Source organism: Micropterus salmoides, unplaced genomic scaffold, assembly GCF_014851395.1.
Source record: "Micropterus salmoides isolate LMB-PRFRI ecotype aquatic unplaced genomic scaffold, ASM1485139v1 Ms_hic_scaffold_2, whole genome shotgun sequence".
Classification (NCBI taxonomy): Eukaryota; Metazoa; Chordata; class Actinopteri; order Centrarchiformes; family Centrarchidae; genus Micropterus; species Micropterus salmoides.
In genome coordinates, this window is record NW_024041150.1 from 3,358,125 (window position 1) to 3,382,863 (window position 24,739).

At 38.9% G+C, this 24,739-nt stretch overlaps 3 protein-coding genes and 1 non-coding gene across 4 annotated transcripts; 1 reads left to right on the forward strand and 3 right to left on the reverse strand.

Moving 5' to 3' along the window:
- Positions 1 to 6,538: 6,538 nt before the first annotated feature.
- On the forward strand, positions 6,539 to 12,063 carry LOC119913354 (solute carrier family 22 member 7-like). The gene is made up of 9 exons (XM_038732766.1): positions 6,539 to 7,024; positions 7,671 to 7,774; positions 8,111 to 8,265; positions 8,487 to 8,655; positions 9,550 to 9,673; positions 10,183 to 10,292; positions 10,439 to 10,653; positions 10,903 to 11,011; positions 11,832 to 12,063. Exons 1-9 carry the CDS (start codon positions 6,647 to 6,649, stop codon positions 12,061 to 12,063), a joined length of 1,596 nt encoding a protein of 531 aa, XP_038588694.1. The 5' UTR covers positions 6,539 to 6,646.
- A 985-nt stretch (positions 12,064 to 13,048) lies between these two features.
- Positions 13,049 to 18,093, reverse strand: LOC119913355. Its single transcript, XM_038732767.1, has 4 exons — positions 17,562 to 18,093; positions 16,362 to 16,428; positions 15,716 to 16,000; positions 13,049 to 15,136 (listed from the first exon to the last, which is right to left on the reverse strand). Exons 3-4 carry the CDS (start codon positions 15,888 to 15,890, stop codon positions 14,412 to 14,414), a joined length of 900 nt encoding a protein of 299 aa, XP_038588695.1. The 5' UTR covers positions 15,891 to 16,000; positions 16,362 to 16,428; positions 17,562 to 18,093; the 3' UTR covers positions 13,049 to 14,411.
- A 209-nt stretch (positions 18,094 to 18,302) lies between these two features.
- On the reverse strand, positions 18,303 to 22,879 carry LOC119913360 (cytochrome c oxidase assembly protein COX20, mitochondrial-like). Its single transcript, XM_038732773.1, has 4 exons — positions 22,743 to 22,879; positions 21,483 to 21,597; positions 19,057 to 19,120; positions 18,303 to 18,847 (listed from the first exon to the last, which is right to left on the reverse strand). The coding sequence occupies exons 1-4, from the start codon at positions 22,773 to 22,775 to the stop codon at positions 18,703 to 18,705; spliced, it is 357 nt and encodes a 118-aa protein (XP_038588701.1). The 5' UTR covers positions 22,776 to 22,879; the 3' UTR covers positions 18,303 to 18,702.
- Positions 22,880 to 24,269: 1,390 nt separating this feature from the next.
- On the reverse strand, positions 24,270 to 24,341 carry trnae-uuc. Its single transcript has one exon. It is a non-coding gene; the product is annotated as a tRNA-Glu (tRNA).
- Between the last annotated feature and the right edge of the window lie 398 nt (positions 24,342 to 24,739).

The following is a 24,739-nucleotide window of genomic DNA, read 5'->3' on the forward strand; positions in this document are numbered from 1 at the left end:
CCTGTTTAAATAAAGGTTTATATAAATATTTGAATATTCAGGTCCAGCCCTCTTATCTTTGATCAGGATATGTCCTTTAACTCCCACATAAACAAATTTCATTGACTGCCTATTTTCATCTACAGAATATTGCAAAAATCATGCCGAAAAACTAGTCGAGGCATTTGTTACTTCTAGGCTGGATTATTGCAATTCTTCATTATCATGCTTTCTGAATAAGTCCCTTAAAAGACTCCCTGATGAAGAAATATAGTGAGCCAGGTGAAGTTATGACGAAGAAGTTTCGGGGGAACAATGACTTAACATAGCATGGTTTATTGAGCTCGGCCAAGGAGATATAGTGCCAGCATATAACGTGAACACATCAAATGCAAACACCAAATCTGAAGGAGAAAATATTTTAGTTCCTGTAGGTTTCTCTCATAGGTCTTTAACTGGCCTAAACCTAGAACAAATAATCTATCTGATGTTTAGACTTCAATGCTACATCATATTGGAGTCTATTTCTATCCATGAGTTGTACTCTAATCTGAAGTTCTTGTAAAGACTCAACCTTGCCAGACTCCCAGAGAACACTTGCTAGGCCTGATTCCTGAGCTGCTGTCACTCCCTTATCAATCAAACTGTTGTCTACCTACCAAGGACAGTTACATGAGTGAAATAACTAGAGCTGCAAGGTCAGTGAACACTTGTAGGGTCAGCTAATGACTCCAAGCTAGATCTGTCATACCCTCCCTGTTATATCAATTAAGCCCCCTAAGATTATTCTTTAACACTCCCCAGAAGAGCCAGAAAGCTGCTGCACAAGTACAGACAAGAACTACAAAACTAGATCATATTTCTCCGGTATTAGCTTCTCCCTGTAAAATCCAGAAATAAAAGTCCTTCTGCTCACCTACAAAAACCTTAATGGTCAGGCACCATCATATCTTAAAGAGCTCATAGTACCTTATTACACCACTAGAGAACTGTGCTCCTAGAATACAGGGTTACTTGTTTTCTAGAGTCTTTAAAGGAGAATGGGAGCCAGAGTCTTCAGCTATTAAGATCCTCTCTTGTGGAACCAGGTTCCCAGTTTGGGTTCAGAAGCCACACACTCTCCAACTTTAAGAGTAGGTTTAAGACTTTCCTTTTTTTAAAGCTTATAGATTGGGCTGGCTTAAGTAAGCCCTAAAGCAGCCCTAAATTATGCTGCTATAGGCCTAGACTGCCGGGAGACTTCCCATGATGCACTGAGCTCCTCTCTCCATCTGTATGCGTTCTTATCCCATTAATGCACGTTACTAACTCAACTTCTTTCCTGTCCCGTAGTTTTGTGCTTTCTCGTCTGCCCCTCTGTTGCTTTCAGCAGGTATTTGTGCCTCTGGAGCTGTAGAATCTGGATCTGTGTGTTTGTCTTTGCACGGTCTCTATGTTATTTTACTGCATCAGGCTCATGTTTGTGCAGCTAACTCCTGTCAGACATTGCCTTACACCAGGCAGGCTACATTTTCAGATCTCTGAGGGACCTTCTGACCTTGTGTCTGTCTGCCTTCTTCAACCTCACAGCGACCTCAAGGGCACTTCCTGTGTGGAGGGGAAGCACACAGACTGATGGCAGAGACAGTGTTTCATCCCTCAAAGTGTGTGTGTGTGTGTGTGTATTTAAGTGAAAGCCACAGACAGAGTAGGCTGTATAGCTTCCGGTGGGTAAACATCAGCTTTCTCATGAGAATGTTTCTCTCTTAACTACTAACTACTTAGACCTCTTCTGTGTGTCTGTGTGTGTGGGGGGGATTGAGATAGTTATCGAGAAGTCACTGGCATGTGTATATTTTCATTTATGAAGCCTTTCTATCCAAGTTACTGAGATATTAACATCCTTGGTACAATTCAAAGATTATTTTTGAGTGACATCAGGACTATGTATCTTTGCAAAGTCCCTAATTAGCTCTTAGTAACTACTGTACCAGGCCTAACCATCTTAAAACTGCGTGCCAGTCCTTTGCAAAGGCAGTTTACTTAATAGTAGATTAGTAGTAGTTATATTCATATATGTATATATTTAGAATTAAAGGGAAATACTCAATTAGGCTCACTATCCAAATTCCAAAGTTCTTGACACAAATCTTGCCATTTTGATTTACATTCTACATATATCTAATCGGAGCTACCACCGGGAAAACTGATGCAGCCGGCAGCAGCTGGCAACTGTTCCTGTGGTTGATCATAATTTATCATTTACAAGCCTTTCCACTAATTCACTTTGTTCTAAAAATAAAACAAATTTGGATCACTGCACATATCAATATGGGGTTAACAGATAATAATGATACACTTTTCTTTAATATGGCTAATAATATAACAGGCATTCCATCTGCTCCTCTATTAAACAGCTACTGTCTTTGAATGCTGATGTTTAGCCAGATGCACATCCTGATGTTCAGTCCCCTTTTTTAAAGATGAATCTACATCACCATCTAGAGGACAAAATGTACTGCAGTAGTGCTCACCTGCAGCAGTTAAGCATTCCTTTCTAGCATGTTGTCTTCAATGGATGAATCCTCTAATGTCTCAATTTTACTAATTCACTTTCAGACACACACACTTAATCACTGTGAACCAACGTGAAACCTTGGAGGAAATTTTAATTAGAGGTGCAAAAACTTTAAGTTGTTAATTGTACAACCTCCTAATGCAATTAAGAGTATATGGGGTGTCCTGATAATGGTAATAATAAAAATACTGGTTAATGTAAAGGCTAAGATGCTTGAATGTGAAGCAAACGCCATGTAGCCACCTTTTTATACTTTAATTTAAGTAACATGGGATCCATTTCTTCCCCTCTGCTTTGTACTTGGATCAATATCATTGTCAAGGCCTCCATTACACAGCAATAATGTTTGGCTTCAATAGAGCAAGTTTTGGACTGAATAAATATGAGAGCGGAATAAAATACAATTTAAATTATGTATATTATGGCCCATCATTGTATTAAATTTCTTAATGGATTCTCCCTGATTCACATAACTTGCCAAAGGAAGAACTGACCACAAACGATAACATCTTTCATATATATATAAAAAAAATAAAACTGTGTAGGAAATCACAACATGGCCAACGAGAAATTGAGGAGCTGAGAGAACTAATAGGCCTATAATGATTAAAACGATGACAGTTATAAGTCTACAGTAGATAAGAGACATGTTATTTAGCTGATTACGATCAGATAAAATATTTAGGAATGGAGCATTTCTTCAAAATATTTGATAAAAAATGACATTTTTCATAGGATATTTATCTTTTATGCAATTTTATTCCTATCAGTTGGATGGATGAGAAGATGGCGTTAATGTTAAGCTACGTGGAGGTTCTGTTTAACAGTGCGTTAGAACATGAATAATGATATTCAGTTAAGTGTCAGTGTGAGTACGGCGTTGTTTCAATTAGCCAAGTGAAACGAAATGAACGCGAGAGGAAATGACCTCGTGCTGCAAATCGCAGTTTGCATGTAGCAAATTTGGTGAAACGGTGAGGTTGCTGTTTGACTCACCTGCAGCTGCAGGACTGAACTCCACCCTCCACGTTCCCGGCTGGCAGGCCTCTGCTGCCTTCTGTCCACTTCGTGTAGACAGTTTAGGTTTTATTTTATGGGTCAAATAAAAGTTGATGACTCCAAAGTGTCACAATAAAAAAAAAAAAAAAAACCCAACACACGTCAAACCATCTCGGCATGCCACCACCAAACATCTCCTTCACCCAGGTGCTTCACATCAGTGACGTCACTGCCGGCTCTCCAACGTCCTCCTACACACTCATTAACCTACCAAACCAAAAACGTTTTCTAATAACAAGTGAAAATAGATATACCCCTAATAATATTCTTGTGAACAGAAAATAAAACAATTATTTCCTCATTGACTGTTTTACTGAGGTTTAATAAGAATCTGTTTGTCACTTTGTGTTGAAAAGTGGTGGGGACATTCAGGCTCATGATACAAGTGTGTCACCAGACAAAGGTCAAAATCAAGATGATAAGATTTTAAACCCTATCATAAAGAAATATGTAATGCTGAAATATGTATATATATTTTTTGAGCGTTAGACACTTACAGTAAATTCCTGCATTCTGGGGACATTTTATGCTCCAATTTACAGTTTAAATTGTCTTAATTCATAAATATAAAATATAACAGAATATAATGCAATGATCAGGTGCTTGTTTTTTTTTAACTTAAGTTACTTTTCTTTGGACAAAGCACATTTGTTTCTTCTGTATTTAAATTGCATTGCATGTTTTCTCATTGTGCAAATAAACCTTTCTCAAAGCTTTTTCACATTTCTTAGCTTTCAGAACATTTTTAACAAATACTTTGAAAAAGTGAAGGGGACAAAATCAGTCATTTCAAAATGTGGTGGGGACATGTCCCCAGTGTCGCCAGTGTAAATTACACCTATGGTCTGTAGTCTGTGATTCAGTGAAGTCTGATTTCTGAGACTGGAAGATGAACAGCAGCATGAATGAAAACATATGTGTAGATCACTCAGTGGCCTAGTGGATATGATCCCACTCAGGTCTTTTAGTTAGATAACAATATTCTTTTCAACTCTTGTAAAGACAGTGAAGAAGCAAACTATCCATCCATTTGATCTGAACAAAACTTCTGTGTAACCAAACTCTGATTCTTAACCAGCAGAGCTGTCAATACTCTGTGAGAGGCATCAAAACTCACACAGAGAATAATTAAATATGGAGTTCAGACAAGAACATCAGCTCATCATCAGAGTCTCCATGATCATTTCAGTTTGCATGTTGTCATTTGTAATGTCTTTTTTCTGACCTACCGAACCCTGAAGTTGAAAAGCATAGTTTCTCATAAGGCTTGCCCCTTTTTCAAATGCAATGGCCTTCAATCAGTAAATTTGTACTGCATTTCAACCACCCATCACAAAAACAGTGTCGTTTTCTGCTTAATGTTTTCCTTTTTTAAGGGTCAAAACTCCAGCAACACGTGCAGTGTTTAAACTCTCTGACAATACAATTCTTCCTAAGACTGCTGGCGTCTTGCAGGTCAAGTTGTACAGAAACCCCCACTCTTCCTTTTGCTACGGGGTTCATTTTAACTTTGACTTTAACCGGCTTAACAATGTTTTGCAATGTTGTCGCCGCTCTCGTGCAAATGTGTAACTTTATTTTCAGTCTTGCTGATCAAGTGAGGGAAACCAGACTCATTTACCATTCTGCCTCCACGATGTTAATTTGTTTTCAGTGTGGTCTGCTGCTGTACACTGTTTAAGCAAATGCATTTTTCAACTTCTCTTTCAATAGAATGTAATTTTCCATAGACAGCTTATTAGTACAACTGGAAAACAGATTAGACTGAAACTGCAGATTAACCAATGAATTAAAATTATTCTTTGGAGAAAACAGCTAAAAGACATGAGATCTTTGAAACCTCACCTTACTTTTGCCGTTTTCACCGTTTTCAGTCCAAAAATCAACTGATGTGTTGGTAGGAGTGATATCAGATTATTGCACAATACCTGGGAGCTCTGCCTGCCTTCTCTCAAGCCAATATTTCAATGTTATGTCATTTGGAACGTGGTTGTATGGACAGAAATAGTGTTTTAAAGATTACTCCCAGCATTTTAACAGTAAATATCGCCAAAATATGGACATTTGCCTGGTATATTTTGAAAATATTGTATGATAATGTTGTATTTTAGTTTATTTTCATCAAATTTACAGTTACAATTGCAATCCAGGTTTATTAGAAGATATTCAGTTGCATTATAATCTGTATTTATCTAATCTAGTGTAAATATGTTAATTTACAATGGATTTACATCCCTTAGCTTCTGATCCTTCAGACCAGAATTATGCATCTAGGCCAAATGGTTGAGGAGTTATAACTGATTAATTTTGGGTATGTTATTTTGGGCGTTTTTCCCAAAGGGGCAAATAGCTGGAGGTCCCCCAACAGGTTAAAGGAAAAACAGTGCACAAACAGGCTCACAGTCAAAGAGGTCCGATGTTCTGTGATTGAGAAAACAGAGTGGACACAACTCTAGGTTGGTGGGCTCTGACATTGTGAGCACATTTTATGTTGAGAAGCTAGAAAAACAATATGGTCTGACAGTAAAAGATAGGATTACCTTACCTTACAGATTTTCATGGAGGGAAACATTTCCATTTTTTCATTGTCTCCTTTAATGACTACAACATTTGCTGCATACAGGAGACGTATTTTGTTTTATTATTTGTCATCTAATTAATGACTTTTGCCCACAAATTGATTTGCGCCCTCCCCTCCAGCTGACACAAGGGAGGAGAGAAACGGTGGGTTTGTTTGAAGTAGGTGACACTGGAAGTCTTTAGGGTGAGAGATGTCAAAGACAACATAATGTTCTATTGGCCTGTTTAACATGTACTAATGTGTGTAATGTGTAATCTATTTAACAAACTTTACGATGTCCAAAGGTGATGCAGACGTTAATGATCAGGTTAGTTTGGTAGAAGAGGATGGCGTTCAGTTCTGCTCACCAAAAGAAAACCACATGGTGAACAGAGAACTCTGCAGAGGACAGTTTCTAATTGTGCAGCAGTAGCGCATCTGTCGTCGGTCAACTTAAAGCAAATCTAAAGCTCTTTTAGAAGCCACAGAAGATGAAGTTTGAGAATATCCTGGAGGAAATCGATGGCTTTGGGCCTTTCCAAATCGCCATCACCGTCCTGCTGTGCACCCCACGTATAGTTCTGCCCTGTCACTTCTTATTGAATAACTTCATCGCTGCGGTGCCTCCTCACCGCTGTGACGTCAGCGCGCTGGAAGATGGAGGACCCACAAACTTAACTCAGGAGCAGAGACTGACAGTCTACGTTCCTGTACGGGAGGATGGGGAACCAGAACCCTGTGAGATGTTTGCAGAGCCTCAGTTTCAACTCTTAGCCAACAGCTCCAACAGCGCTAACCTGCCAACAATTCACTGTCAGAGTGGCTGGGTTTATGACAACTCCACCTTCACTTCCACCCTGGCAACAGAGGTACAGTGCCTGACTTTTAATCAGTGTCAAACATAGCGTGTAGTTAAAACAATTGGACAGTATACTCTTTTAGTTTAATTTAAGTTCTAAATTATTTTCCAGACAACACAATGTCAATTTGTCAATTGCTGGTCTCGAAGGTCTGCAGCACACCTATGTCCAAGTGATGAGTACAACTTTCTAGAAAGTAGCCTATAGTTTTTTCTTGCCTCCAACTACGTCACTGTCAAGTCAAATGACGGGGGCTGGATGAAGGAGGAACTTCTTGGCGATCTTGGCTTTCTCAGTCAATATGTAGCATGCACTGAGAAACTAATTGCTTTTATAGACAATTTTATATAGTTTACCATCAACACCGATTGGAAATTCACAGGGATGAAGGAGTGAGCAAAAGGCCTCAACACAGCAGACAAAAACAGCGCAAGTGGATGTAATAACATTAATGATGGCTTTATTTTATGAAATGAAAAAATATGTAGGAAAGGATAAGTGTTGTGAAGTTGGTTAAAAAAGTCAGCTATATTTTCTGTAAACCACAGCAAATGTGTTTTTGTTGTGTGAATGAAATTTTGCGTCCAGGACAAAGAGAAAAGATGCACCATAATAGATCATCTAATTACTTTTTCCATGTGATCTGCTTTTCCAGTGGGACCTTGTCTGTGATAGAAAAAGCCTGACAAAAACCACAAGCTCAGTTTTCTTTTTTGGAGTGATGATTGGAGCCATAGCTTTTGGATACCTCTGTGACAAGTATGTGCACATAAAGTGTGTCTCTAACATTTTCACGATGAAGTGCAAATCGTGCAGCTCACATTTTGGTGTTGAATACTTTAAATGTCAATGAAAAAAAAGACTTTGCACAACATATCTTGTCCGTTATATATTAATTTGTTTTGCTATTCAACTTTCAAAATACTGACACATCATTTGAGTTTCATGTTTTTGAGGAAATGTTCACACTTAGATTCATTATACGATACTATAAAGTCTATCTATTTAGACTATGTAGAATCCCATTTTACCTTCTATGCAGGAGTCCATGTTAATTTTACTGTCTTAAATGTAGTTCACCATTCTTACATCCAGGTACGGGAGGAAAAACACTCTTTTGGCCTCATACATCATGGCGATCGTGTTTGGCTTCTGCAGCGCATTTGCAAACTCCTACGTTCTGTTTGCAGTGCTGAGATTTCTCACTGGGTTCGGACTGACAGGAATCAGCATCAACTCAGTAGTTCTCAGTAAGATAACAAGTTCACAAAATCAACTGAAAAGGTGATGTAGTGTCACGTGGTCACCGCTTGCAGGTTTAAGATTATAGAGCACAAGCACGTCTAAGCTGATCGTGTTCAACCAAACTCCCAGGGATATTAGAATAAACAGACGGAAAATTGCAGAATAAATCCATCTTACAATGCTTGTATTATTATAAAATAATTTAGTCATTTTCCTCACCTTTCAGCCATTGAGTGGGTCGACACAAGTCACAGGTCGTTTATCGGTGTGATTGGCGGTCTGGCCTGGTCTGTGGGTAACATGCTGCTGGCCGGGTTTGCCTTCCTGGTAAATGACTGGCGGACCCTGATCATGACTGTGACAGCCCCACTAGGATTTGCAGTTTTGACCTGGTGGTAAGTGAAAGTCATATACCTGTAAGCCATAAATTCTACCTTCACAAAGACAATTATGTTGAGTTTTGATTGACGCTATCAGAGAGGTTTTAATGGTTATCAGTGAGGGTGGTAGTTTGCAGTGATGCTCAGCCCTCCCTAATTAAAAAGATGAGGAGGAAGAATATTAGAAACACATACAACACATTTAATATAATGAAGTTCAGTACAACACCACTAACAACAACATAGTTATGTCAATGTCAATACTGAATATTATTTGTTACGGTCGAATTTGTGGCTGAGCTGTTGTTTTAGATTTTACAGGTGCCTAATAATGTGGTGTAGTGTTTAGTATTGTTTTCGACCAAATGAAAATGAAAATGTTTATATATATATATAGAGATCACTGAGATCAAGTGATTCTAAATTATTAGTAAATGGTCTGTACTTGTAAATCCCCCTTCCGACACACTCAAAGTGCTTTTCCTTTACATCCTGTTCACCCCATTCACACACATTCATACACTAAGGTGCCAACTGCTCATTAGAAACTAAATTAACATTCACACACCAATGGAACAGCCAGCAGGTTCAGTTTGGGGTTCAGTTTCTTGCCAAGGACACGCCGATATGCAGACTGGAGGAGCCGCAGGATCTAGTCAATCTTCTGATAAGTGGGTAACAAGCCTAAATGAAATAAATTAGCATTAAATTTAAATCTGAAAATATTTTATACTCGGGGATACTTTGTCTCTCGAAATGACTAAATGAAAATCAGACACAAAGTTTTGCACGTATTGAAAGATGTATTTCTCCAAATCACTTTTGAATTTTTGAAAGCTATTTTAAATTATTTCAGTTATGTCCTAATTCATGTGTCTACTGTGTTAATTGGTTTAAAAACAATTGCAGGTGGATCCCTGAATCTGCCCGATGGCTTTTAGCCAATGGTAAAGTGGAAAGGGCTCAGTTTTACCTTGAAAAATGTGCTAAGTTCAACAAAGGACAAAAACTGTCATCCAAATTAAAAGCAGAGGTAAGTGTGAGCTTGACATTAAATGGTTTGGTTTAACACTAATATGTGTATATTTTTAAAACCATTCATCCCAGTGCTGTTGCTGTCTGCCACAGTGTCTTTTTTTAAACTGGAGGACGACAAAATGTTCAAATCCTAAATATTTTTATGTCAGATCTACTGATCTGCTTAAAGGATAGGTTCACATTTTACTCACATACGTACGCTGAAAGAGAGATTTGTGGCTGTGGTGATTTCTCATGTCCATCCTGGCCGAGATGCTAAAGTGACTGCAATGTATGAGGAACAAAATTCACATTCCTCGTTAGGAGCAAAACACATGCAAGCTTTTAGTAGAAGCTGATTTGAGGCTTCATTGCTCTGTGTTCAAGCCTCATGTTAACTTTGGCTTTAGGATGGTGGATTGTGTACCTCATGATGAGTTATATTAATAACTCAGTGTTCATATAGGAATGTTAGAACAGACCTGAGAACATTTCCTTTCACATCACTTCTCTGCCTCTGTACAGACACTCTCCAACATAGAAATCATGGAAAAGCAGGACAAAAACTACACTTACCTTCATCTAATCAAGACCCCAAAGATGAGACGCTTAACAGTACTGACTGGGATTCTGTGGTGGGTATCAACTCCTTCTATATATATACATATATATATATATATACATATATATATTATATATATATATATATATATATATATATATATGCATGGAAGGAAACCTGACAAATAAATGATTTGTTATTCATTGTACTCTGCTACAGGTATGGAGTTGCCTCGACATATTATGGTATCAGCTTAAACATCAGTGGGTTTGGTTTAAACCTGTACCTCACACACTTCATCTATGCAGCCATTGAAGTCCCGGCCAAGCTGATGATTTATTGCTTTCTCAACATCATTGGACGGCGAAAATGTCAAGCTGGAACACTGTTACTGACAGGAATCTGCATCGCCGTGAACATCTTTCTTCCAAAAGGTTGTAATACACATCAGGGTTTTCTTTTACATTTTGAATTGATGTCACACACAGTATTCAAAGTCATTAAAGCCTCTGATTTGTATTGTGTACTTTTTTAAATGTGATTTTTCTCTTTCGACATGCATACATTTTATCATAATATTAAGTTGCTGTAAGCGCATGTATGTTCAGCCAAACTACCCCAACGGTTAGGTTATAAAATTAATTAACATTTTTCTTTTTACATACTTATCTTATGTACATTAGGTCTGTGGCATGTCCGTGCTGTTGTTGCCATTCTTGGAAAAGGCCTATCAGAAGCTGCCTTCACGACTGTCTTCCTCTACACAACGGAGCTTTACCCCACAGTCATCAGGTCAGTTATTGACAAGACATTATTATGCTCATTCATATCTGTTATGACAGAATTGCTTGTTGCCTGTTGCTTGTGTTATATGACCTACTGGACTTTCAGATTATGTTAGTGGGTAAAATATTATAGTAACATCAAATCAATAGAAAAAATGTTGTTGTATAACAGTATAATTTTTACTTTAACATGTCTTTAGTAATTTAAGGCTAAGAAGTTAAGAACCAGATGGTAAGAAAAACTAATCTTTCCTTTTAAATTTGAATTTCAGTGGTAGAAAACGATCTTTTGTTGTACTGCGCACATCACTTCATCAGATCAGTTCACCAGTTATTGCCATTTGTTATTTTTTGATGTATTTAATCCTTGACCACCCTTTAAAACATTTGTCCAACTACACCTAAACTGATCATTTTATTGTTATTACTACCGAACAGGTAAGATCATCTTATTTGTTTTGGGTTTTTTTCATGCTTCATTTTAATTCTCGCTGTCCTTGGGGGATGTTTTACCAGAGAAACAGAGGAGCTCAAGTTCTCAAAAAAAAAATTTGTGAGCCAATTATTTCAGTTTTGAAGTGATTGGGATGCAGTTTGGTGAGGTTTTTTTTTTTTACCTGTGGTAATAGCCCAATTGACCAACTTTGGTACATCTTTTTACAAAAACAAAATTCAGATATGAATACTTGATGCTGATTATCAGTTAATCAATTAATAGTCCTGACCCTTTCCTATCTACAGTCACAAAGAGGGCTACATAATGGTTGTGGAGGGCTTATTTATTATTTATTTAATACATTTTTGTGATTTATCTTCTGCCTCACCAGGCAAAATGGCTTGGGCTACACCAGCTTCATGAGTCGTCTGGGAGTATCAGTGGCTCCGCTCATCCTGATGCTGGAGGACGTGTGGACTGTTCTTCCTCAGATCATCATCTGCTCTGTGGCCATCATTTCTGGCCTGGTGTCTCTGCTGCTTCCAGAGACACTGAATCTGAGGCTGCCAGAGACAATTGACGACATTGAAAAGCCAAGGTCAGTTAATTACTACATGAATTAATAAAAGCCACAGTGTGTAACGCTTGAAAATGTATTTGGCGTTACTTTTGCGCCATCTAGTGGTAGTATTGAGAAAAACACAGACGCAGCGATGGATGTTCACTAATCTTTTGCTTCTGATTTCCAAACTGAAACACATCTTACTTTTTCTCATCCTGACCTTTTCTTGAAGTAATTGTGACATTCAGCTTGCATTTTCATTGTATTAGGTTTTTAAACGATTTAATTTTACAACATAAAATGAAATATCTCTACTTGAGTTTTTTTTATGTTGAGAGTTTTAGGAAAATTGCTACCCAATTCAAAATAAAACATGTATATAAGAAGCATCACTAAATAGCTGATGGACACAATAACATGAACACCTGTTCATTAAAGCAAAGTCCAAAAAACAAAGAAGAACTCCTACCTTTGTGAAACATTTAATGTTAAATGTCTGTTTAATATGAGCCAGAGATGTGTTGATAATTTTTAAAGACTGTAGTTTGAAGTCTTGTGCTAAAGTTTTTATTTTATTGTAAGAAATGAGTGTTCAAATCACCACTGTATTGTTATGTTTAATTTCAGAAGAAATGACATTTCCTGTCACTCTGTGGAGGCTTCAGGTGTTTTCCTGGAATCAAAGAACACAGCAGACACTTAGCAGTGAAGAGACAAGAAAAACAAGGAGTTTGTTTATGTGCTCATCATACAGAACAATTAATGTACTGCCTTTTGTAAATGTAAGCAGTGGAAGTTTCTTCTGTCTTCTGTTGCATCTAAAAAAACTCAGATCAAAATCTTTGAGTGTTTGTGTGGTTTGTAAACATCAAGATACAATCAAACATTGAAGAAAATTTATAAGTACAATCTGAGTAAAAATACACACTGGTTTATCCACAATTGGGTTTTATTTAATCTAAAATATCTCTGTGGTTTATCAGACACCACCAATTTAATGCAATCATATGATTATATATTGGCAGTAACCAGTTTTATTACACTATTCCGTTTTAGTCACTTTAAAACTGCTGCCAGTCGGTCTGGAAAACATCAACGTCAGCCAATATTTAAGACCCTCTGAATTTTCACAGTCTTGTCGTTGCAGAAACTGATGCAAATTCAACCAATCTCTGCTATATTTAAGTTACAGTTAAAAAGAAGTAACATTTCTTCAGGATGACAATAAACATCAATACAAAAAGATTCAACATTAAAGTGTATGGATGCATGAAAATCTGAGTGCAAAAAAAAAAAAAATCTGAGTATGTTCAAAAAAGGTCATTTGCAGAGTAAAAAAAGAAAAATGAGGTATGTGTGTGAGTTCTGCACAGTAGTTTTTCATTGGAAAAAAAAAAATTTTTGGTGCAGTGCCTTTAAAGCCATGAATGCGCACATACAAGATAATCAACTTTGAGGGGCCTGATTATGAGCAAACTTGAAGACTTTAAGTCAAATCTCAATCTTACAATGGTCCTCCCTAGAATCTCTCTTTTCATGCAGTACTTACACCAACGTATCACTCCTAACAAAGTCCTCCAGTTTAGTAAAACTGAACCATGTCTACTTTTAGAACTAATCATTTGGTTTTTATGGAGTTTGCTGGCAGCATTACACCCCACTGTAGGAAGCACTATGGTGACCTGATTCACTGCAAAAACAAACCAATAGGAAAGCACATTTACCTTCTTGGCTAGCAAACTGCACATGCAAGTAGTTATAATGACAGGAATACACACCTACAGGTTGTTCATGAGATCTTAAGAAACTGCAAAAAGGTTAAACTTTTTTTTAACCTTTATTTGTTGAAAAAGTAGACAAAATTTTCTTTGTAACGTTGCAAATTCAGGTATTTCGGTTCGCAAGGACTACAAACAAGATTGCAAGATTGTGGAAGGACTGTTATGTTGTTATCAGAAATGATATAACTATAGCATTAGTTCAGGCTGAGCCCTATTTCATTTGTGATTCACAATCACTGGCTTGTTCAGCAGCTGTTTGGCTACCAGCCGACCAAAAATATCCAATCATATCCATGATGAAGTTGAAATCTGACACTTCATAGACAGTGCTAATGTTCTCACACCAGTGCCATTTGCTGCCAAAGCTCTCCCCATCACCCCAACCAACCACCCCCTTATGTGCTAAGGTTTTGGTATTGTGATTATTTGATGTTCACGTGTTCTCCCAGCAGAATCCTGGTTGCTGCTCGGCTTCTCGAGATCTCTATTAAAGAGCAGAGCCTTTCTTTTGCCAAATCCAACTTTTTTTTTGGTTTTGGCATCTGCTCCAAATATCCAAGAGGATATTGAGTGTCCCAAACTAGACTGCTGGATGTGTTTAGAAATGTTTTTGAAAAGTATATCCTCCTCAAAGCCTTGTCGCCACAGTCTCAGCCACAGTATCCACAGTCGGTCTCATGTTCTCTTTCTGACTTGTGTTTCGACAGCAGGGTAGCGCCTGCAGCACCTCTTTGAGCCCTTTAGTCATGAATATGTAGAGGAAGGGGTCCACCAGAGGGCTGAGGTAGAGCAGCAGGTGAGACACCAGCCTCAGGTAAGTCACAGTCTCCGTAAAAGACAGAGCCTCCAGGAGGATGCTGAGGATATACGGGACGTAGAGGAAGGTGTAATTAGCCCAGATAGCACTGATCCCCCACACCGCCCTCTTCCTCTCAGGGGTCGATGGGTTGGATCGGGAGCAAATCAGGGCCCTGCAGGAGTCGACAGCAAAGAAGAGTAGGAAGGGGAAAGGAGCGAGCAGAGACACAGCAAACCAGAGGTTATACTGCAGCATGGCGAGGGCCAGGATGGCTAACGGAGCAGCCCACTTCACCAAGGCAACTGCAGGAGACCGCTTGATGCTGCTACAGCAGCCAAGACACTGAGGGTAGGCCACCGAGAGATGACGCTCCTGAGCTATGAACAGCATGAGGGAGACGTTGGAGATGACACCAAAATAGAAGATGAAGTCAGTGGTGCTGGAGGAGAAGACCGTCCCACTCGCCACGTTCGGGTCCACTTTGGGACGACCAAAGAAACTGATAACATCAGACACCAGGAGGAAAACGACATGCATGGGAACTTTGCTGTCACCTGGACAGAGCAGAAGAACAGAAATAATCAGAATGGATAATTCTCATTTCCTACACACAAATGTCTTCATGCACCTGAAACTTTCTGTCATTTATGTCAAGTGGAATCTGAAACTAATCTTCAATGTTTCTCTTTATCTTATATACTTTAAAAAAAATTACTGTTGCTCATACTGTGCTGATTATTACTCCTATGAATTCAACTACTACTGTATGCATTACCACTGAAACTAATATCTTTATTACTATGTCTACTGATACTAGAACTACTACTACAGTTCATACTGATACTAATACATGATACCATTGCTGGTGCTATTGATAATGCCTCCGATACCCATCCAGCCCCTTTCTAAATCTGTGATGTCTGTGTTCTTTATGACTGTCAGCGCTGAAGGTGTATTAATGTGCAAATAAAGCTTTACTTGAACACTTGCTAAAATGACAATGTATTTTTTAGTAATTCATGTTTTAAAATCCAGCCAAACAATGAAAGAAAAACTGTGTCGGAGAACGTGGCATAATTTGTAAATTGGTGTTTACATGATGTTGTTGGACAGACAGCAGAGTGAGTACAAACCTTTGGACAGATTCTTGAGCGTGTAAAGAGCCAGTGCAATGGCAGGCAGCCCAATGCTAAACGTCAACCAGTTGATCACTGTGGCTAAATGCACGGCGGCGGCCGTGGTGTTGCCGGTTAGGTTGGCAGTGATGCTGAGGAGGACGGGGACAGTTGGTGTGTTGCTGTCAGCCATTAGAGGCCACACAGGAGCTATTTGTGTGTTCAACTTTTCAGATTAGCATTGAGATTCTCAGAGTGTGTCACTCTTCTGTTGTTGTAGATTGTAATGAAGACCATCCCAGTCTAGTTTCAATCAAAAACAATAAGGTCAAAATCAGTCCTTTGCAAGAACAAAATAAGCACTAAACACTTAAAAAAAAAAACTTAGAGGCTAAAACAGGTGCACAGGTTTTAATAACCATATCTGTTGAAGCCAGTTACTCCATTTTGTTTCTCTTAATTTACAAAAAAAAAAAAAAAAAAAAAGCATTTAGTTAATAATACATTTTACTTGTAATGCACTTTACATTTACAAATCTCAAAGTGCTACAGGTAAGATCATAAAAGCAAGGTAAAAACATGAATGTATAATATAGATAAATTGTGCAACGACATTATAGTGCAAGTTTAATTAAAACTAAGTCATCTTGAACCAATTTCCTACCTGCGATGAAGGCTTTTGTCCATGAAAAACCAGCTGTCAGTCGAACTTGTTTCTAAAGACTTAACTGCTGAACAGTTTCAGGGTAAGAGTTGACTTCTGTTCAAATATAATTTCCTGCTTTCAGAGTGAGAGACAATTTGTCTGTGTAATAACGGTGTTTAAGTCCAGGTTTGTGTGTGTTTGCGTCTGGTCTTCTTGGAAACCATTTATTGCTGAGCCTCCTTATCTCCACAGAGCTCAGCTGGCTGCTTTGAATGAAGCCTGGATGTGCTGAATATTCTCCATTGGTTTACATGGATCATTCTGTGTGCTCATGATGATGCAGGGAGTGGATATTTGCATGAAAAACTGATGAAATCAATATACTGCAACAGCCTGCATCTTAACATTATTTCTGTATGTTTGTGTGGCTTTACATAGAAAAGGGTGGGCCATCAATTTTACATATGAAAATCAATTTACTTTTCACCAGGAGCCCCACTTGGCCTGTGAATAATGTCTTCATTGGCTCTGGAGAAGCTTTGTCGAGTCATGAAGTAACCCATATGATGTCATAGGGATGTCATCAGGCTTATCTTGCTTGAGCACTTTTTGACAGTGTCATTGTTTATTGTCAACCTTTTCAGCTGTGTTTTCCAGCACTGTATACTATAGGTACCATGTATTAATAAAAATATTAAAGTATAGAGTTTAATTTATTTGTCTATTCTCTAAAATTACCAAATGTTAATCCCCTGTTCCGCATAGTCTGATTTTCTTCTGCTGTACCTACTTTTAAGTACCAGTGAGTATTTTATGTATTGATTTATATGACACTACGACAGACACTAGACTGTACATAGCAGGAAGATACGCAATATATTCTGTACCGAAAAATGCGTTTGTTTACAAGAGAACTCCAGAGCACTGTGAAGTTTCATCTAAACCAGACCAGTAGTGTCTGACAGGCTGCATCTTATGAAACGGACACACACAAAAATAAAATCTGTGCCACCGGGATGCTGCTTTGTAAGCTGGAGTACTTTGTAATCTAAAGCTGAACGGAGTGTAACTTCCTGAGGACAATTGTTGACAGTGTCTTTCAGACAAGTGAACATTTTATGGCCACCGACACGCATGGCCAGAACATACAGCATCTCTTTAAAACTGGTTTGACATTTCTGTTTTGTCAGTAGAATTCCTGAAACAAGTTAAACTCACAGTGCAGGACTTGATGGGTGATGATGCGGTGGAACAGTAAGAGGATGCATGTAGTGACACCTGCTGGTCGTCTGGTCATAGACGGCCGAACCTGGTTAACGTGATAGACATTTAGCAGCACTTACAGTGATATATCGTTTCTTACCCCTAGATCTTTAACATAGCAACCAACTCATTATACGGAGGTCAAAGTTTAACCCACAGTGTGCTGAATACACAAATCACTTATACAAAACAATGCTAATTTTGTAGCACGGCCATGTTGTTAAAACATTCAGAAAATCATTTCAAAAGGTTTAATGTGTTTTTAAAATTTCCTACCTGGAGCCTTGAAGGGATTCAGGGTCCTGCTCAGGGGCTCACAGCCATAGTGGATAAAACTGTCTGCTGATATTCATTTTTTAGTTCTGCTCTATCCTCTAAAATAGGACTGTACATCTGTCCAGAGAAACAGGAACTAATTAATATTGCCAAAGTCAATCTACTGATTTCAGTTTTCCAATCTAGAAAATATCAAACATGAGCCTGTTTTTTTCTTTTACTGGATCCTGATCAGCAGCAAAAACAATGATTACGTTTTCTTTCCAATACAAAGCAAACAGAACACATTTGATCATTTAACGTAGCTGACAAAAGTTAGTTTAATAATAATACATTTTCTGTAAATTGACTGACTACAGTTAGAAATACCTGTTTAGAAGGAAAAATGCAGATGATAAATGACTTCACCCCAGAGAGCACTTACGTTTCACAATTTATTTTCCACATATTCAACTTTTAAATAGTAAATGATAAATCAATCGGGGGTTGAGGTCAATGTCAAGGCTGATCCAACGCTCGATCACAGAAAGCTGCTCTGTACATTGTGGGTTAAAACTTTCAAGTGCGTTAACAGTAGTTTTGACTTTTACAAATAAAACAAAAACGGGCATCCTGACGGCCTAGCATACCACATCGCTGCAATTTTCCCTGTTCGATTCCAGTTGGGGACCTGCTGTTTACGAAGTCCTTCTGTCATTTATGCAGCTGAAGTCAGTCTTTTGATAAGAACTGGATGTTGAGTCTTTGTAAGATCCTGACAGTGTCCTCTATTCTCCTCCCAACCCTTACAGGGGAGGGGGAGGAATTTCAGTGCTGGGGGTCATGAGGGCCTGGATGGCGTTTCTGCTTTATGTTTGTTTGTGGGGTCTAGAACGGTCCCTTCATACACGACCTTGTTCTTGATGCCGTCCTGGATCATCCTCTGCTGCACACGAAGCTTAGCGTTGGACATCCTGCAGTAAAACCTGGAGACGGACACACGGCAGGGTTTCCGTTACAAACAGACGTGGATTACAAACGGAGAGGAAACTGCAGTAAGATGTGAGCTCATGTCGGGAGGAAAAAACAAAACAAAAAAAACCTCCTGCAAATATTGGTTGTGGGTGTAAAGAATAAAAGTGCTCTCTTTAATCGTATGCCAAGAATGAAGTGTCAAGTCACCATAAAGACCTACCAGGACCCGAGTGTGGTGAGCATAAAGCCTGCAAATCCCACGTCAAAAGACCTCTTCACCCGACCTGCACAAAGACAAACAGGAGATGTAGGAATTTTAGTCCAAAATGAACCTCTTTGCAAAAAGTGTGTATTTCTCTCTGTTAAGGGACTTCGGGCTGATTTGTTACATCTAAGTTAAATACAGAGCTTTGCAAATGTTCAGACATACAAAGAGCTTTTGCATAGCTTGTTGTGAAACAAAAGTATAAAATTATTTGACCGTCTTTGAGATCTACACAGTTTCTTTTATGCCAAATTAATAGAAATGTTCTGTTAACTGAAGTTAAATAAATAAAATCCATAATCTCTGATGCCTTAACATATGAAAAAGACGCAGTATACTCACTTTTGATGCACCCCTTTTTCCCCCCCATATGCTACAATGTGAACAACTAAACCATTATTACGCTGCAGCCTCTACTCCTCTCTCAGTGTCGGGGCTGAGCTCCTCCACAAATACAAACACAGAGAGGCCACGGTGGAGACAGTGAAGTGAAATAAAAGGTAACTCACAGATTATTCAAGTTGACGACAACTACGCTTGTTACTGTTAAGTACGTGCAATAAAACTCTTGCGAGTAAAAAGCCAATACTTGATCAATCTGCTGTAGAAAGCAATATTATAATATGCTCTGTCCGCAGTCTCTTATCCACCACCTTTATGTTTTACACAAGCACAGCACATTAGCTCTGCAAATACCAAAGGCTGCCTTCTCTTCTCCCTGTACACCAACAGTTTGCGGACGACACCACCCTCATTGGGCTCATCTCTGGTGGGGATGAGTCCGCCTACAGGTGCGAGATCAACCATCTGGTGACCTGGTGCAGCCAGAACAGTCTGCAGCTCAACGCTCTCAAGACCGTGGAGACGGTCGTGGAATTCAGAAAGAGCACAGCCCCACCCTCCCCATCACCCTGTGTGACTCCCCAGTCACAAATGTGAACTCCTTCCACTTCCCGGGCAGCATCATCTCCCAGGACCTCAAGTGGGAGCTGAACATCACCTCCCTCACCAAGAAGGCCCAGCAGAGGATGTACTTCCTGCGGCAGCTGAAGAAGTTCAGCCTGCCAGAGACAATGATGGTGCACTTCTACACCGCCATCATGGAGTCCATCTGTACCTCCTCCATCACCATCTGGTACGCTGCTGCCAATGCCAGGGACAAGGGCAGGCTGCAGCGCATCATTCGCTCTGCAGAGAAGGTGATTGGCCCCGATCTTCCATCACTTCAGTGACCTGTACGCCTCCAGGACCCTGAGGCGAGCAGGAAAGATTGCAGCTGACTCCTCCCACCCCGGACACAAACTGTTTCAGACTCTCCCCTCTGGCAGGAGGCTGCGGTCCATCAGGACCAAAACCTCTTGCCACAAAAGCAGCTTCTACCCATCTGCAGCCTCATTAACAAGGCCCGGGTCCCTCACTGACACTCAAATACTGGAAATGCCTCTGCACATGTGTTATTGCCACCACCTTTATCTGTGTATATGTATCTGTGTTGTGCAGCTGTGTGTCATGTTAAGAAGAATATGTGATCCCTTGCTGAGGATTGAATGTGTGAATATGTGATCCCTTGCTGAGGATTGAATGGCAAGACCTGCCTACTTCCTGGTTCCGGCCGGTGATCTGATTGGTGTGACAACTGGCAATCTCCTCCAATCATCTACCGCCTTCCAGACCCCCCCCCCCCCATTTAAATAGCTGCCTCTCCTGTTGAACTTGGCAGTTGTGATTTTGCCCTTGATCATCTCGCCTCGTTTGGATAGTGCTCCATTGTAGTGAACGTGTTAAATTCTGTAGGAGATTTAGTTCAGTGATTTACAAGAGTAAGATCTTAGTGTTTCCTGTGTTACCTTAATCTGTGAGCTGTGGTAAGGAAATTGGGCAACGATCTTTGTGGGGTTAACTGACACCAACCAGACATCTGTTGATTCATTTTATGTTAGACACACTAGGTTTGAGGGTGCTGCTCATTTTGTGTTTTGATTATTGATGACAGGTCAGAGAGAGTTTTGTTTAAGTTGATTTTGAAGTAGCCATCTCTCTTTTTGGAGAGACCTCTTTAAGTTATTTTTTATTTTTTTCCATTATTTTTGTAAACCCTGAAAATAAATAACTTGCCATTTTACCAAAAACATTATGGTTCATGTTGCTTCCCTTTTCCCCACGAGCCAATGAGAGTATCAATATGAAGTGTTTAAATTAAATCCTATTGATACCCGTTCAAAAAACACATTTTTTGGGGACCACTCAAATGCCCGTCCTTGAGACCCTAGAAAAGTTACACTTGTCAACCATCCAATTAGGCTAATTCTCAAAACCCGTGATAAACGAAGTAAAACAATCACTTAATGGGCAAAGGAAAGACACAGACAGTCCAGACTCACTCGTGGCCAGGAAGTGTAGTAGACCGGCGGTCAGTGAGCCCCCGGCTCCGTGTAGGACGGCATCTCTGGCACACGGAGTATTCTGGACATCCAGAATCCCCAGCAGCCTGAAACCCTGAACGACAGACAAAGACAAAGTAGACCTTAAATGTGACTTCTTTTCTCTTACATTAAGTGATGTTGAGACCTGCTATAAATTCCTACATAAACGTAATGGAAATTGAATGTGCACATTTTTATCCATCGTAACAAAGACTAAAATCACCTGTATTTATAGTTATTTTACACATGCTTTGTTTTGATTATTGATGAGTATGCTCAAGATCAAGATAAACTTTGTTGTCCTCTGAGGGAAATTTGTCTGGGGCATTGCACAAGTATATGAGACACTGAATCAATTAAGACCTGAGGATGCTCAAAACAACTGAGTGATTCTGTTCAGTCCACGAGCAATAAAATAACAACAACTTCTTAAAAAAATAAATAACCCCTTTCAGAGCAAGGTAGTCAAAATTTACAACTACTTGCAAACATGATTTAAATAGTAAACAATATTGAAAGTATAAAGTGGCAGAAGTACTTCAAGACTGTTGGTGTATTGTCTCGTCCCTTTGTAACACTGTGTGTGAGTTTAATGTGTGAGTTTATTGTCCAGAGAGCAGCCAAGCCAATGTTTTTCAATGGAAATGCATAGTTTGTATTTTAATGCACATAAAAGGGAGAAATCCTCGTAGTAGTATGACTCAAGACGTTAATACATTCAGTATCAGCTGCCGCCTGAATGAAGTCTATGGTTTCAACCGATCACCAAGCAAAAAGTACAGTGAATAATCCGTAAGACTAATTGTTCAGTGTTGATGTGTCAGAGGACCTTTCCCCTTCCGCGAAACGTAAAGTCAGTCAGACTTCGGGCATAAGTTAATCTTAAATTCTTAAATATTTGAAAGGGGTTTGGTTTGAACAAGTAATTTCTGCTAACGTTTTATCTCGCTAGCTTTATTACTGCCTTACTAATTTATGTCAACATTAACGTCAGCTGTGCTTTTGTTATGTCTGAGTTTCAGTTTCTACTTCTCCAGTGTTTGAACGCACGCAGCTTTTGCTTTTAGATTCACACACTTCGCTACTTCACCAAGAGAAACTATGAGAACTTAATGAATCAGCTCACAGCTCCTGGACGCTGAAGTTGACCTTCTGAAAACGGAAGCTAGCAAACTTCTTCTGTTTCTTTTGCAGCTTAAGGTTATTTGAGACCCTCACCTTGCTCTTGGTCTGCTCTTCTTCTCCTGCCATTGTACCACTGCGTTTGACTCCTTGTGCAAAGTTTGCGCTGAATTTATCCTAAAGACACCGTCATGTAACAATCATTTTCACAGCGCATTGGTCACGGCGCATGCGCTTTACCTACCAAAGGGGTCCGTCTGCTTTTAATCGCCGACTCGAAAAGAGAAAATGGCAGATGTATAGTTCCGATATTCATGTTGGTATGTAAATTAAATATATAAAATGTTCGTCTATACTTTGGATTATGTTTGCTAGATATATAATGTGTATCCCCCCCCATCATGTAGTGTTTGTTTATTTCTAGCTTTTTAATAGCCTTCTTAGGCTATTTGTTTTTGCATCGTTGTATCCACACTGTTTGTTTTAGTTTTTTTTAAGGTTATGTTTATGTGTTACTGCTTCTTCCTATTTAGAGTTGCATTTAGGTTACAAGTTGTTGACATGTTACACCAAACGAAAAAAAAGATAAAAGATATCGAAAGTCTTACTGTGGGTAATTTGGGCTATTTAGGCTACAGCAAGTATCCTTATTTATTCATTTAACTATCCTTGTTATTTTCTAAATATATATTTATTTTTTAAATGAGCAAATACAAATCCTGCAACTTAAGTTTCTTATTCCTATTTTTGTTTAAGACATATGTAAACACCCAGCACAAAACTAGGCTACGGTAGCTAATAAACAGTATTTTACAATCAAATGTGCTGAAATTTACAAGAGTAAAATTTTTTGGCAGCTTACAGACGTGGGTTAGATATTTTATTTTATATTCTAAATACGGTTAAGTGTCTCTTTGCTTCTGCAACTTAGTTTTCTACTGTGGGATCTACCAAACCTCCCAGAGAATAAAGAAGTAGTTAATGAAATTGAAATACCGGCTGGATTACGGAAATCTGCTCATTTGTCGCAAACAGGAAACCTGAATCATACTGTGTCATCTTAACCCATTAAAAAACTTAATTCTCTAAACGATAGGATCAAAGTCATGTCAGGAGGAAGTCCGCGTGTCACAGTGATCCCACACTGATAGAACAGGATTATTTCACCGGCAGCAGAATACTAACCTGCCTGACAGTCTGCATCCTGCTGTATCCAGCCTTTCTGTAAACCCTTAAAACAGCCTGGAACATAGACTATTTAAAAAAAAAAAAAAAAAAGCGATTTGTAGTAATGTACCAGTAGGTTAAACATAGGTCTTTTAACAAGTCGTTAATATAGGCTATGTTCCATATATTCCTATCACGTCATAGATAAAACAGCACTTTGTACACTGAAGATACGCCTATCAGTATTTTACTGGTAACCGTAGGACTTTTGGCACATTTTTTTTCAGCTGCCCTCCTTCTCCCTGCCATAATTCAATTCAATTCAAAAACGTGGGTATACTATCTTATAATAAGTTCCCAGGTTGTGCCCTATATCAGTTATGGCAAGACCATGTAGCCTACTGTGCTGAGTAGCAAATACATACAGATAATGTGTACAGCTCTTAAAAATACGCGTTCCCATACCGGGAGTCGAACCCGGGCCGCCTGGGTGAAAACCAGGAATCCTAACCGCTAGACCATATGGGAGACAATTTCATAAGACACGTCTCTTACTACAGACAGCATTATTTAAATAATAATAATAATAATAATAATATATAATATAATAATAATAATAATAATAATAATTGTAGCCTGTTAACTCCGTTACAATTATAAATTACAACCAGCCTCAGTTTAATCCCTTCCTCTGTCAAAAAATACTAAAGTCACAGTGGCCTTGAGCAAGGCACTGGAACAGCCTTTATAATCTTTATAATTCTGGCATTGTAACAGGATGTAAAAGTGAGAGGTCCTAATCCCCCAGATTAAGTAAAGGTTTAAACTGTACCATGGTCCTCCTTGTAACAAAAACAGGTCACCGGGGTTGACATCTCATAGAGCAAGTTTCATCCTGGATACCAGGCCCTCTGTGCTGAATAAAG

Coding starts and splice junctions, on each gene's coding strand:
- LOC119913355 (XM_038732767.1), bottom strand. CDS start 15,890: ATGGCTGACAGCAACACACCAACTGTCCCCGTCCTCCTCAGCATCACT. Junction 15,137..15,715: donor GCTCAAGAATCTGTCCAAAG/GTTTGTACTCAC, acceptor TGCTCTGTCCAG/GTGACAGCAAAGTTCCCATG.
- LOC119913360 (XM_038732773.1), bottom strand. CDS start 22,775: ATGGCAGGAGAAGAAGAGCAGACCAAGAGCAAG. Junction 21,598..22,742: donor AAGAGCAGACCAAGAGCAAG/GTGAGGGTCTCA, acceptor TCTGTCGTTCAG/GGTTTCAGGCTGCTGGGGAT. Junction 19,121..21,482: donor ACTACACTTCCTGGCCACGA/GTGAGTCTGGAC, acceptor GTCTTTGTGCAG/GTCGGGTGAAGAGGTCTTTT.
- LOC119913354 (XM_038732766.1), top strand. CDS start 6,647: ATGAAGTTTGAGAATATCCTGGAGGAAATCGATGGCTTTGGGCCTTTC. Junction 9,674..10,182: donor CATCCAAATTAAAAGCAGAG/GTAAGTGTGAGC, acceptor GCCTCTGTACAG/ACACTCTCCAACATAGAAAT. Junction 10,293..10,438: donor GTACTGACTGGGATTCTGTG/GTGGGTATCAAC, acceptor ACTCTGCTACAG/GTATGGAGTTGCCTCGACAT.